The sequence below is a fragment of the Triturus cristatus genome, chromosome 8 (assembly GCF_964204655.1).
Source record: "Triturus cristatus chromosome 8, aTriCri1.1, whole genome shotgun sequence".
Classification (NCBI taxonomy): Eukaryota; Metazoa; Chordata; class Amphibia; order Caudata; family Salamandridae; genus Triturus; species Triturus cristatus.
Genome location: NC_140591.1, coordinates 1,314,860,239 through 1,314,875,243, shown reverse-complemented (window position 1 = coordinate 1,314,875,243; position 15,005 = coordinate 1,314,860,239). Strand labels below are relative to the sequence as shown.

The following is a 15,005-nucleotide window of genomic DNA, read 5'->3' as shown; positions in this document are numbered from 1 at the left end:
TACTTATAGGTAGTAGTTGTATGAATAATCTGCTTCTGCATCTGCTTTTACCTTAATATCCAGAGATCTAATGAGGGTGCACAAGCATAGAATTTGGGGTAGGCATATGCTGTAGTGATCTAGAATCAATAGACGAGGCATGACTTGAAAGATAATAAAGACATATTTCTTGACATATATTTGGAACCAGCAACTGTCAGTTGGCAATTTTATGAATAATATGGAATCCTGTAGTTCAATCTAGGGTGGATTTTATTTTATTTGTGGAAATAAGTTTCTGGAAAATATAGATCATAAAGTTGCCTATGTGGTACAATGTTACCATTATTGAGCACTGCTCAGCCCTACAGTGATGAGGCCCCAAACAAAACAAAAAGGGAAAAGTTGAGTCCATCAATAAATTAAATAGTGGGGTGCAATACAATATCAAATAATAAATAAACACAAGGAAAAACATCTGAACATTTTATTAATGAGAAATAGCATACTATTGGCATTTTAGAAACCTTTTTAAATCTTGAACTGTCAGTCAAATGCCAGATATTCTGAAACAAGCCAAATCACTAGTAGAAAAGATTTCACAACCATGCACCAGCTACAGAGAATGCATACTTGAAAAAAATGACACACCAAAACTTAGAACTCTCTAAATATTGAAATATTTGAGTGCTTTTCTCTCAAGAGCCACCTGAGAGCTATAACGTGCCAGCAAAGTAGACAGACTAACCAAGAGAAAAAGCCCTGATGGTTGTGTAGCGAAGTTTGTCCTCAATCAAAATTTTCAAGAGCAAAAAGAGAGAATTTTCAATTCTACAGAGGATTCTGATTACGTTGGTTGTTATCAGCTCAATGGCAATTCATGCTCTCGAAAAGGGCTGCTGCATAGTAAGCTGGAGATGATTTGGATGTGCATTTTGAGGTGGCCCCGATTGTGCATACCTTATTCATTATTACCTTATGGATTGTCCGATAACGAACAACAAGATGAAAGTAGACAATCCCTTTCAGTGATTGGTAAATTAGTGATATTCCAAGTTACAATGTTTGAATAATAACTTTCTGCATCTTAACATGCTCTATTGTTAGGAAGGGTTAAGTAGAATTACTATAGAACCGCGATAATGAAAGTAGGAATACATTGGTTTATATTAAGTGGTGCTCTCAGATAATTGGGATGGCCATTGATGATCAAGACGACCTGCTTGGTTATTGAATACATATTTCCATATCTGTACAAGTAAAATGATAACCACCTTTGAAATGGGAATCATGTGGTCATTAATGTATTTAAACACGTGGTTGTTTTGGTTACGCCAGTAGTTAGTTGAGGTCAGTAACGCATAGTTAGCTCCTTTTCCGAGTTGTGTGACATGTTTCTTGCATTACGAAAATGCAGGAATGTATTGGATTCAAATTTAGGTACAGCTGAATTCCTTTTTCGAAAAGGTCTTTGAAAGATAAATATTAAATTAGTTATTTATGCATAAAGTATGTCGTGTGATTGCACAAAAGTCCTTGTCTGCAATTGACTCATGTTTGCAGGAGAAATTTTAGTGTGAAATAGATCATGTACAAGAACATAGTGCAGGCAGTTATTAACACTGGGGAAGTTTTAGAAGAAAAAAATATATTTAAAAAAATATGCGAAATATTCACTTAAATATGGTTTAAAACAATAATTCATTGGGAGTATTGCATTTCAAAGGAATAGATTAGGTTTGTCCTTTTAAAAGTGTGCTTATAATAAGCATGCTTTTCCTTCAGAGATGATGGATCTGATCTGTCCGGTATAGTGGGGTTCTGCCTGGCTGCCTTATTTTGTCATTGTGCCATACTTTAAAGAGCAAAGTGATATTATTAATGATGCCTTAATACTAAGTGAACATAGTAATACTAATTTTACGGCTGTAAAGTTTTTAAGTAATGCAAAGAGCAATAAAAATGTCATCAAGATGAATGTCTAATGGCATTAGTTAATGCAAGCTAATATATGAGCTGTGGAAGATGTGTTCTGGATGGATCCTGAGTGTAACCCCTAAGCTGCACATTTTTGACATTGAAATTTTCCAGCGTATCCTGACTTTAATTTCTTTCTTGTTCTGATGTATAGGTACGATATCAAGGATGATTACACCTTACGAATCAAAAAGGCTACTAGTGCGGATGAGGGTACCTACTCGTGTATGGCTGAGAATCGGGTTGGAAAAGTTGAAGCCTCCGCTTCCCTTACAGTTCGCGGTGGGTGCAAAAGCTGTATCAAATAACATACACATTCTATTGTTTGCATGCAGCCAGCTGAATGAGCACACCATGTGCACACATGTATAATGACATTGATTGCCTCTGGTACGCCTATGTTCTCTGAGCAGTTTCACACTAATAATACTCAGAACTGCAGGCACATGCCTGTTGGTCACCCATTGAATCTTTCTGCATTGAGCATTCTTGATGGCTAGCTTTCCATTTAATAATTTTACTTTTTTCTGTATATTGAGATATAAGATCCATTGACCATTGTGACATGAAAGTATTCAGTGACTTGACATGAAGACAGAACATTCAAACAAATACTTCTTATATTACATGGGAATACAGTAATACAATATAGACATTTGGAGAGATTACTGACTTGTGTGGCATTACAACTAGAAATCAGTAGTCTGTTGGTAAATGTGCTAAATAGCTTCCTTATGCAGACCTGAAAGGGCCGTTCACATATACCTTCCCTTGACTGAGATAATAGAGAGTATTCTTCAGAAGCATTTGCAGTAATGTTATTTGACACACAATGAGATGAGAAGCAAGTTGACCCAAATTAGAAAGTATTGCCTTAGGTCTGCCATACATAGGGGAATATTGTCATCACTGTATAACTGATAGTCATAGGAAAGAAGATAGATTTACTCTATAGGTGAGTCCCTACCAACACCCCTCTACAGGAGACACATCCAATCGAAAGAATTCTAAAAAACTCCATCACAGGGAACTTTTGGGTTGAAAGCTCACTGTTGATAGCTAGCCCTACCAAAGAGAGCCTTACCAAAGATAGCATCTTAAATCATTTTTTCTATGCTTCTGGAATCTACTGCAGGCTCTCAGCACCATTGAGAGCTGAGTGCAAATGAAAGATGCGAACCTCTGGATGGATACACTCTCTCACGCACTCTTTAAAAACAAGCTCCAGAACACATGAAGATTATAAAATGTGCATAGTGGAAAAACCCATTATATTGCTAATGCAGTTGTCTTCTATGGGGTGTGAATTATTTAAGCTATCATAGCGATTGGAAAGCCCCATCAATTTATTCTTCTGAATTCCACGAAACATGATCACAGCCCTTAAAGTAGAATGGCCAGTGTTGGGATATGTCATCAAATGCCAGTAGCAGCTTCTGGTAAATGACTGTAAATTCTATACAATGAACATTTAAACAGATACTATTTATCTTTTCACTTCCGTGTAATGTTACCAAATTCAAGAAAGTTGTTGGTATTACCATAGAACAGTCTAGAAATTTCTCTGGATAGATACGGCTATGTCTTTCTGCAATAATTTGTTTTTATTATTATCAGTAATGTCAAAATTTGAATTAACTCCTGTGCAGTATACAGATACGAATCAATGGTAGAAAATAATGTACATTCTTGTGGAAATTTCAAGATCCGTAACAATATATAATCCACTTTAAAAAAGATGCAGAGCCTCAAAATTTGAGGGGCTATGATCCAAAGTTATACCTATGGTGGAAATACTGTTCTGCATTAGTGGCAGTCAAGCAAAATGTTCAGGGCTGATCTTGAGCCAGTGGTTACTGTTGGAGGCCATGGGAACTTATTTTTGGGAACTGGCACTTATTTTTCCTCATCAGACATTTATAAGAGCAGGAGAGTAGGAAAATCACCCAAATGGGAAACAATGAGAATGACAGAAAATCCCATCACTAAGGGAGAAAGCAGGAACATACAAGAGTGAGCTAAAATGTCAGACTGCGTATGGTAGTAGATTAAAGAGGCCTGAGGTGGATTCAAGGCCGCACTGCATTGGTATGCAGTGGACAGCATTTAATTGGAACGGCCATGGGCTTTTGAACAGAGTATCGGGATATTATTCTTTCACAAATTAAGCACTGATTAAATGTTGACTTCATTTGAATAGGGGCAAAACATAATTTGTCTGTAAAAGAAACCACACCATATTTCCTAAATAGAACCGGTGCTTAATAAATATGAGCTGGACCTATCGCTTACTCTGTACTGGCACTTCTGTAATTTGGAAGGGATAGTACCGGCCCTTCTCAGCACTGCTTCATTGCTTTTAATGGGAGAGTGCCAGCACTTCTCAGCACTGCTCCAAAGCTTTAAAAGGGAGAATGTCAGCACTGCTCCAAAGCTTTAAATGGGAGAATGCCAGCACTTCTCAGCACTGCTCTACAACTTTAAATGGGTGAGTGACAGCACTTCTCAGCACTGCTCCAAAGCTTTAAGTGGGAGAGTACCAGCGTTTTTCAGCCACAAGCAGGTACTCTCTGACAAGGAGTACTTGCACTTCTATAGTTTAATTTCAAATACTGTATAAATATAACCCTTGTTGTAAAAACACCAGGACCCCAAAGTTCCAATAGAAAAGAGGCCAAAGATTTTAAATGTAGATGATGGGGTAGACTTGACACTAGCCAGTAATCTTTGACCTACAGCAGTGCACCGCGCTGATCGGTTGAAACGAGGCACAGATGCGATGGCTGGGCGTGAAAAGGTTACAGAGAAACACATTTCAGGAAATAGAATAGGATTTTAAATGGTGTTCTCTCTTATCCACAAAGTGAAGCAACACCCTGCCACGCCGGATCCCAATACTATTTCACAGTTTAGTGGTGCATGATGAAGCCTCTCAGCAGAGCTGCGAAAGGTTAATAAAAACATTTTTAGCATAATTCCAACTCCTTTTCTTCTACACACATTAAATCAAATGCTCAGAGTCTGTGTGGATTGTTTTATTGGAACAAGGGGCATGTGACCCGGGAGGCCCACATCCATTTCCATCCGTTTAATGCGTGGTCACAGTTCTGTTTCATTTTCTGAATTCATAGCAAAACAAAATTCCATCTTGGGGTTTTACAAGGGCAAGGTGGTGGAAGTGTTTGTCTAAAGCAAATACAGCAAAGGCTGTGCTCAGCCAGGCACAACAGAGACGCTCACGTTATTTCCCCCTAATAGGAATGTTAGCTCCCTGCAACTTAAAGGATTATTTTTTATGGCAGCTGTACACAAGAAATTGACAGCAAAGGGTTAGAAAATGCCTAAACCTAATGTTTTGTCACATACATATCTTCACCAAGATATACCAAGAGATCTCCTTACAGATTTTGGAGAAGAACTTTTATTTTTTTCCATTCTTTAATTTTAATTAAAATATAGTTAAACTAACTTTAGTCACATTTTCAAACAATGCTGACCAACTGCAACCGGTCTTATAAAATTCAAAAGCTGTGCATTCACTACAATCATGGTATAGTGCATATTTTTATGTGTTTGGATTTATAGAGCATAAGAATTGCCTGAAAGCACCTACTACTGTAGATAGTGGAGGGTACATTGAAGCACTGAGGATTGTTTAGAGTGGGGAAATAATTATTGTCTAGCATATTGTCCTTCACTGATGAAGGATAATGTTCTTGCTAAAGACATATGTTTTCAGCTCCTTCATTAAGTGGAGCAGTGAAGGAGTGAGCTCTATGCTTTTGTGCACATTTTGATTTTTATCCTGGTGATGTTATGGCTTTGTGTTGCAGTGTCCACAGCAAATGGCACATTGCATGGTCAGGTCAGGAGAAATGTTGGGTGTCCCTGTCTTATTTGTGATGTAGCAGTATTTTACATACAGTTTGCATACAGTTCTAGGAATATCCAGGGAAGTTTCCTCATGTTTGACATAAGGAAATGCCCAATTTAGAACTCCAATGGATTGGACCGTAGCAAGAAGAGCTATCGTAATTACAGTCAGTGTTGAGCAAGCACTTTGGAGAGCAAGCACTTTGGAGAGCAAGCACTTTGCTTACTTGGAGCTGGACGGCCCACTAGAATGAACCAGTTTCTTACCGGGAAGCTTCCTCCCCACAGGTATTACATCTGAAATGGGCTCAGGGTCTGAGCCAACAACTCCAAACTTTTAAAAAGAGAAGACCCACTTACCCTAACTGGAATTTACAAAAAACCTGTCCTATGACCTGGATCCATACACCAAGCATAGCCTTGTTTGATGGTGGACTGCTGTCCCTGGCTTGGGCATAGCATGAAGAGCGGTAGTAGTAGCGTACCATCTTTTGTTAATTAGTAGTTGTGACCAGACCTTTTTTGTAACAGTGGCACTGAAGCAAGGGCCCTCTGGCCCACTCATGCAAAGTTCCGCTTCTATGCACTAACCCAGCTATTAGCCCCAATATCCAAAGTGTATATTTCACATGGGTGTATGTGGCTTGTCTGGCACATGCATTTTGTGTATGAGTGAATCAGCATAATGAGGCCAGCAGATTGTATTTTGGAAGCCCCTGGGCTGTTGCTGTGCTCAACAGGGAAGGTTGTTTTCCAGAAAGTGAAATGGTATTGCTGACATTCTTAAGGTTTGAGGTAGGAGACCTAGACACTGAACTGTTAAAAGATTAAACAGGGCTCATTTGGAAATGCAGAAAGTTCATTTTCCGGAGGGGAGCAGCTGGTTAGTCTTCCTGAGCACAGCTGCTTGGTAGATGGGTACAGTAAGGGTGGAGAGTCAGACTGCAGTCTTTTTGTTAATGGTGAGAAAGGTCTTTTAGGTAGGGCCTCTCTAACAAGGGTACAGAAGCTAACATCACCTTTTTGCCTCTTTTGTGGGTAAACTAGACTGGAGACTATCCTATTGAGAGGAACATAATTCTACACAGAGGCTGTGTCTGCAGAACAGGCTGTAGAGGGCACTTGAAAGAAAGAAGAACCACACCAAAGCTGCTCTGCAACTTCAGACTGAGGATCCACATTCCGTCTCCTTTCAATGTATAAAAGTGGGAGCCACTGATCCACTTGTTGTTCCAATTCCAAGTTCTGTTTGACCAAAGATGGAAGTATTCCACAGAATACTCAGAGGACTGCTGTTGAATCAAAGCGGTGTCTGCCTGACAGCCAGCTTCCCAAAGTTGCTGGGACATCACCTGGAATCTTTCCTGGAAGGAAGGAGATTTGACTGCGGCTGCTTATCCCAACAAAATCTGCATGTTCCAATAATTATATTGCTTTTTTCCCATTACATTTCAGCAGGACTGAGTGCTGATTAATTTGATCACCATCCCCTACTTCCTATACCTGAACAGTGGTGATATTTGTAAACACATTGCTGATTTTGATTGCTTGTCCTAGGTTTAACACTTATGCGTTAGGAGCTAATATCTTAGAAGGGAAGAACACCATAGTGACTCAAAGTTCTGCGTAACCATCATTAACTATCTTCAGTCAAACAAAATCTCCAGGTTCCTGTTCACATCACATTTCCCCCCATTTCTAGGCAGATGAGGCTTTGATATCTAATGCACATGCCACTGCAGTGTTGTCTCCATAGGGTGTTTTATGTTGTTTCTCTTCTTTGACAGCTTTGATGGTGACATCCTAATTTATTTTGTGGCATAAAAACTTACCTTTTCTCATCAGCCTCTAAGTCTGCACTATCATGACTCCTTAAAGGTGTATGGGTGGGGTAGAAGCTACTTAACCAAGGGAGTATTATATATATTTTTTAAATACATGGACTCATGGTGACAGCAGAATCAGCTATAATATATAGGCATAGCTAATAATCAAGCTCTAACCTGTGATGAATGCCCTACAACAATCTTCACAAACTTCTTCCTGAGTGAGCTTACATTGCAAATATACTGAAAAGTCAATAAGCGCCTCCCAGAGAATACAAATTGTGGGCCAGAGAATCATGAGTCTGTTTTTTAGATGATAAAGTGTTCAAGCATCAGTGGTGGGAGGCTTTGAAACATTTGTACCATGAAGAGAGGGTGGCAACGCCACATACAAAAAGAGGAGACTTTAGTAGCTGTATCAGTGTGGCACGGGCAGGAAAGGATTGAGAGATCAGAACAAAGAGGTGTAGACAACTAGGCCACAAAAGGAGAAGGGAAGTTATATGGATGGCAAAGATACAAAGCTGTTTTCTTAGGGGCAAATAGAAAATAGATGCACATGGTTTATGAAGCAGCCTAGACAAAAAAATTGTCTTATGTGAAATATTTTTTTTTCTCAAGAGAATATTAAAGCAATTTTACAAAGAGTGGAAGAGTGGGATATCTCCAGTGTGGAGCTTATATTGTAACCAAACATATAGCAATTTAGTATAGAGTGAGAATCTATTAAAACATTTAAATAATTTTCTGAGCCGGCATATCTTGCTTAAACGTACCATTTTACAGAAGGTAGCGGGTTGCTAAGTACGTAGCACACGCCCTTTCTCCTAATGTTAGAGTTTGTGAATATGTTTTACAAGGGCGTATCAACTGCTCCAAAACCCAACAAGCACAGCTAGGAGTACCCACACCATAGGGAAGAGGATGTGGCGTAAAGGCCAGAGCTGCCGACTTTGAAACTGGGGAACCTGGTATCAGTCTCGGCGACAGCTCAACATCCTGTTATTCTAGGCAAATCATTTAATCTCCCTGTGCCTACTAAACCTGAATGTGCCCTTGTGTAATGTAACTAGTGCTCATGTAAAACACTCCAATACCTTTGGGTGGAGTTCGCGCTATAAAAAACTGCGCACAAAAAAACTCTCATCCTGAATCTTCCCACCTTGCAGGTGTATTGTGTCTTGACCAGGCGCGCAACACCCATTGGACTCAAAGGCCCCCCCCCCCCCTTCGTGTGTAGCAGCCCGGGCTGAGACAGCTTCCGGGCACACACACAGCCGCACCCGAGCACTTCACAGGTCTTTAAAAGGCCATTTGGATGTTAATGAGGCCTTGCTGTTGTTTCACCCCTTCTAAGAGCCCCTGCAGCTCCACTCTGCCTATTGCTTAAAGATTCAGCCCCCACCGAAATATTTTCCTATCCCCCCCCCACCGCCCCCCCCCCCCCCCCCGAAATTTGGCTCTAGTTGCGCCTCTGGTCTTGACCCATATTTGTGTCAACCCGCATCCTGACACACAGCTTGTGCACAGCTACAATAGATAGTCAAGAGTGGGATTCTTTCTGTGTAGGTGCCTCTGCCTCCAGGGTAGTAGTGAGTGGCTGGCTGGATAAGCACCAGTCATGCAGATTTAGAGAGTTGCCTTCTAAAACTCTGCTTCGCTGAACCCTGCCAAGATGGAATGAGACCGATCGATTTTCCTCTGCTTTCTCTGTGCCACAAATCTGGAGTGTGCCAGGCACAGGGCTAATGCTCGCGTGCAGTAGTGCTGATAAAATTTAAGTGGGACTCTCCATCGAGTTCTGACTGACGGTCTCGATTCAATTTCTCTTCAAATCCGATGACAATGTGTTCTTTTTATTGACCCGACATCTCCGAGTCTGGGCCTTGGTTCAATGTGTTTAACAGGTTTTAAAAATAATTTTACTCCACTCGTAAACTCTGCCTCAGTACTTCATGACATCGTATTAACCTATCTAAATGGTCTCTCTGATGCCTATCTGCTCGGTTCCTTCTTCGTACATAGAAAGACTGCTGACTTACAGGCAAGATTACAATTATGTTTTCTGAAGTGTTTTTGGGTCTGGCTGGATTGCCATCAGAGTGTTTAGAATATTTTGGAATTGTCCATATTTCAATGCAACATAACAGATCAGGCATGTGACAAATGTCTTCTTTTTATTTCTTTTTTATGTTTTCTTCACGCCATTGTTATTGTCTCCAGCTCGCCCTGTTGGTAAGTAGTCCCCCTTCTCTCCATTTAGCATGGCTTTATGCAGAGCTTCATTTTCCGTGCACACGCAGCCTAAACAGCACTAAGCTAAGCAATTCATTAGCGCAGCAGCCACTAACCCCGCCCTAACCCCGCCCACAAGGCCTGCAATGGAACGAAATTGATTTCCGAACTTTTCCCTGCTTTACGGCAATTAATTGCAAAGACAACTGCTGGAATACTAACTCTTCTGTTAATGACGTATTCAAAGAGAGAGAGAGAGGAGGAAATGGAGAGTGCGCATGTGAGTAAACGGAGAGCGAACGGTTACAAGTTAAATACAATTGTGCGTGCAGCCAAACATAAAAGACAATGACCTGGAACACCTTGATGTTCTGTATTCTTAAAAGGAAATGACCTCAAGTAAGCAGTGTTGGTTTTCTTCGGCTCGGATCAGAAATGTATTCCAATCTGCGGCGCCTGCAATGATCTGTGAAATGAAAATACTGTTTTCACATATTTCCTAAGTGTAGGATAACTCTGACTGAAGAAATAGTGGAAACCCAGGCGGACTATTTTGCTCGGAATGTGCATTTTGCTTATTATTGCACATGGCTGAATGTAAAAAAATAAACGTAAGTACAGTGCTGGTATGTAGTATTTGAAGTATTAAGGCTTTTATCTTATGCAGTAGATCAAACACTGAAACTACAGTGTACCTGTGTAAGTGGATTTCATTCAAATTACATATTACTTTTTGGAATGAAAAATATGATTTTTGCATTTCAAAAAACGGGTTATCCCCAGTAGCGGTCCGTGGAGGGAGTTCGGTGGGGCAGTGAGGCAGAGTGGGGAAATGTAAACACCGGAATATGGATGAACGGAGGTAATCAATGCATCGCACGCAAAGGAATTTGTTTTATTTATTTAAATGTGTACTTACCTCCGTTCATCCATATTCTGGTGTTTACATTTCCCCACTCTGCCCCTCCCCCGCCCCGCCTCACTGCCCCACCGAACTCCCTCAACGGACCGCTACTGGTTATCCCATTAGAAGACTAGTGCAGTGACAAATTTGCACAAGTATATTATCCAGTCATTCCTAGAGTGACCCTCCTTATGAGCTCCCCAGATTTTGGTGCAGGGATAACAAAAGGCCCAAATTCCTGAGTCCAGGTGGTATCCATGCACCGAAACCCATTCACTATGTGTTTTATAACCAGAATGTGGAATAACGAACAATTCCCAGAGTTACATGGTTCTTTTGAATGTGTTTTTTAATCATTCAGGGGAGAAACCCGTTGACACATTCTGCCCGCTCGGAGCATGCGTAAAGTGTCAGTTGAAGGACCATTGGGAGTTGCGCGTCAGGGCAGGTTTCAGCCTGTCCTTGGGAGAAATGTCTACTCCCTCTTTGCTGCAGCAAGGGTTGGGCAAGGGCCAGGCTGTGCTGCTTTCAGCCCATGCAGTCTTGAAAAGGGACAGATGTCTCTCGGCATAGAATTATCGCATCTGGAGTTTACAGTCCCAACAACTCCAGACCTGGAGACACTTGGAATTGTGGATCATTGATTTTCGCCCAGAGTTATGGCTCCGTAGGAAATTCAACTACTTCTAATGAGGCCTACAATGGACAGATGGCTTGCATATGGACTGATTTCTTTAGAATTATAGAGAAGGCATATGAAAGAAAAGTAATGGCTGTTTTCAAATGACCTTTGTAAAAATGTAAAATCCTGGGGGGTGGGAGGGAGCACTCAGCACTACCTGGCATTAAGGCCATATTGGCAGGGATGAGAGAGAGTCATCCTAAGTGTGAAGTATGAACCTTTGATGCCAGACACAATCATAGACCCAGCAGTGTGCTTCTACCATTTAACTTTCGTACACACAATATTTTAAACCCCACAATGTGTTAAAATATTAAGCAGGTTGTAACACAAAAAAAATACTTCGAGAGCATCTCTGTATTTTGTATTTTTCTGTGCTACGGTGTCAAAACGTAGCCCCCCAAAAAACGAGCATCACCAAGAGGAAGATTTTTAGGATGGTGAACTTATTCTCATATCACCAACATGAATATCCACTCTAGTTGTTATGGGGAGTGGGCCGATGCCACTATATGCTCCTGACTGAAAGACAAAACCTTTGTAGTCTCTTTGAATGGCCGTCTTAACCTCAACACACTTGTCTGGGTTGCTACTTAGGGTGTCAGAAGCATTCTTAGCGCCCTCCATGGGTCTAGTTTCAACATCTGTGTTTCTGAGAGACTGTGTGATTAACTTCCAGACACTTCCATCCCCAGGTTCTATTACTAATAGCAGTGACTACTTCAGTGGTTCCTGCATAGGAGTCATAAAGATTTTCTGGACATGTGCCAAGCAAAATTTCTCAAGGAATCATTGTAATCGACCATCATCTAGTTAGGGCAGCAAACTGCAATCAAACACAGAATACTGCCTTAGAAAACATGATAATTGTTAGAAACGGTTATCTATTGCATCTTATTCCCCCAGATTTTTGCTTTCTCTAGCTGAACTAGTTTGTGTACATGCTGCAAAAGTGGGTGGAGTCGGCCCTGGGAACCTTTACCCCATGAATTAGGGAGTGGCCCACCCACAGGCTGGAACTGGGCATAAATGTCGCAATTCCTTTTTCCTTCTCTTAACTCCTTAACCGTGGCGCAAATACCGCCGAGGTGTGGGAGTTCTATTGAGTGGGCGGGGCCGCGTCGGCCAACTGACGTGTGCAGCACTTGTGAGGTAGTGCTCGCGACGGCCATTGGCCGACGCGCGCACGGAACGGGTTAAGACCTCTGAACATGTGAAGATCAGAAGAAGGATGCCCTGGTGTCTGAATTCTGAAGGAAGACTGGATTTGCTTGCCATGAACCCAGGACCCCAAAAGTGCTTCTAAAGCTCAGTTGGCTGACCTCCTGTTTGAGCAACAGGGGCACAATGAGCTTCCAGAGGCCTTTACTACAACTGCCCAGTTAACTAGTTCCAACTGGCCTTGCCCTGGGCCTATTGCTGGCCTTTGCTAGAGTGAATCCTAATTCCCATGTGCTGTCCACAAGGTCATGATCTCTTGCCTGGTGTCAAAGTATACTCCTTGTAAAGTTTCCTGAAACCTGGGGCTTAAAAACATTTGGACAACTTTTTTGCTCTGAAAACTGACAGGGAACCGGGACCAACCTGCCAAGCCAATCCGACAAGGGTGTATTGCCTTTGTCCAAACAGTCAGTTTTCTTCCGCTACTTCTCTGCAGCAGCAAATTCGATCTAATGGGACTAGCTGAAAATGTGTCTGACTTCGTTGGACAGCCTGCCGCTTAATCCAGCTAGAAGAATTAGAGCTTAAAAAAAGTGACTAAGTCCCAATGTAGAAATCATCTATAGGCGAAGACACAAAATGTATCCTGTCAGTGAGGGGCTTCTCTGTGTGCCAACTTTTTCGTTAAAAGTCAATGGCTTAACTGAGACCTGGTCCAGTGGCTATCTGAGGATGTGGAAGCCACTTCTGCTAAAGCCTGCTACCTTGCCCCACTGAGGATTTTTGACTTCCATTCCAGAGACTAAGGACCTGATGTCTCAAGAATTTTGCAGTCGCAAATGGCCTGATTTGCAGAATTGGCCAATTTGTGTCTGCTAAAAGTTGTTTTCTTATGTACAAAACAAAATGGCGAATCTGTAACACATTACCAAATCTCAATTTAGGCTTACGACCAAATTCAAACTCTCTATTTAGAAGGGCGGTGTTTAGGTTATCCCTTCGAAATACTAAATCGAATTGGCATGTATCTGACAACTGAAAGGTAGTGGTAAGGAACCACTTCCCCTTTGAGACTTTTGAAAAAAATATTTTTTAAGAGTAGGCAGTGGTTAATTTTAAATGTTACTTAAATTTCAGGTTTTGTTTTAGTACATCCCGTTTTCCTTTAAGGAAAATGGGTTATATTTAAACAAAAAAAGAATTGCATTATTTAAAACCAGTCACAGACATTGTGGTCTGCTGAACACACCAGGCCACTTTATCTGTGATGGCTGTGATTCCTGCTGGGTCAAAATGAGTAAGGCTGAATTGCGGTCCACTAGGATTCAGTAATTTGCAAACCGACCTGTTAGTACACAGGTCGGTTCACAAATTACCACACTGGTCACAAATTGCGACCAGTGCTAGGTACATCTGGCCCTAAGCCATGAAGTAAAACTTTTTACCTGGCAGAACCTGGTCTTTTAACCTAACCCGCAATCCATTATGTCAGCCTTTTAGTTTGCCTGAACCTACTGTAACATTCAACCACGGTTGGCGCTTAACACTGTTTGGCACTATTTTGAACTTTAAACTTTTAAAATTCATATCTTCAGTTTGACTGATTGGATGTTTGGTTTTTTTGGTGCCATTTCATTTATTAAATAATTCAATATTGCTCTAAATTGGTTTGGGATTTTTCTTTTATTGTGTTTTCACTTTATTACTGGGCTGCATAATTAACTTGCACAATACCTCTTTGTGAAGCCTGACTGCTTTGAGCCAAGCTGCCTCAGGGTTAAGCACAGGTTTATTTAATAAATTTAGTGGTTAACCCTGATAAGGATTGGGATTAATATTTGAGGTGGGTTCTCGTCCCCCCTAATACTCCAATGTCTTACAATAATAAATACATGCTACAAGTAACTAACCCTTGTTACAATTAGCAACTTGCAATTGTGTGCATTCAAGGCTAGTTTTTCAAACATTAGAAAAAGTATCCCCAGTATTAGTCTTCGTTTCTGTCTAAAAAGCAGATTAAGGCCACTTACAAAGGAGGGCACAACTTTCCATTAAGTAACAACTACAAAAAAAGCCCCACATACCGTAAGAGCACCCAATCTCATGAGCGTGGTTTAACCTGTATTGAATTTATGTGCACTCATATGGTTCTTCGCCAGCAGCCATGATCTTTCATGGGAATGCTACCAAATTAAAACATGGATACTGATGAAGTCTGCCAACAGATAACTCCTTTTTTGGATCTTCTCCATCAGCAGTCAAGTTAATAGTAAGCACAGCTGCACAATGGGTCGCTGTATGACATGTTAGAGGGAACTGATTTCTATCTGACTTGCACGTTCATCTGAGCTTGGTTCAATTTAAGTAC

The 15,005-nt window shown here is 41.0% G+C and overlaps 1 protein-coding gene across 13 annotated transcripts in view; it reads left to right on the top strand.

The window, feature by feature from the left end:
• ROBO2 (roundabout guidance receptor 2) overlaps positions 1 to 15,005 on the top strand; it is a 746,476-nt gene that overhangs the window by 533,702 nt on the left and 197,769 nt on the right. For all 13 annotated transcript variants that reach the window (XM_085623038.1, XM_085623035.1, XM_085623037.1 and 10 more), the window contains exon 6: positions 2,111 to 2,238. In XM_085623038.1, coding sequence (XP_085479164.1) covers positions 2,111 to 2,238 — 128 coding nt within the window. The remainder of the gene's footprint in view (positions 1 to 2,110; positions 2,239 to 15,005) is intronic.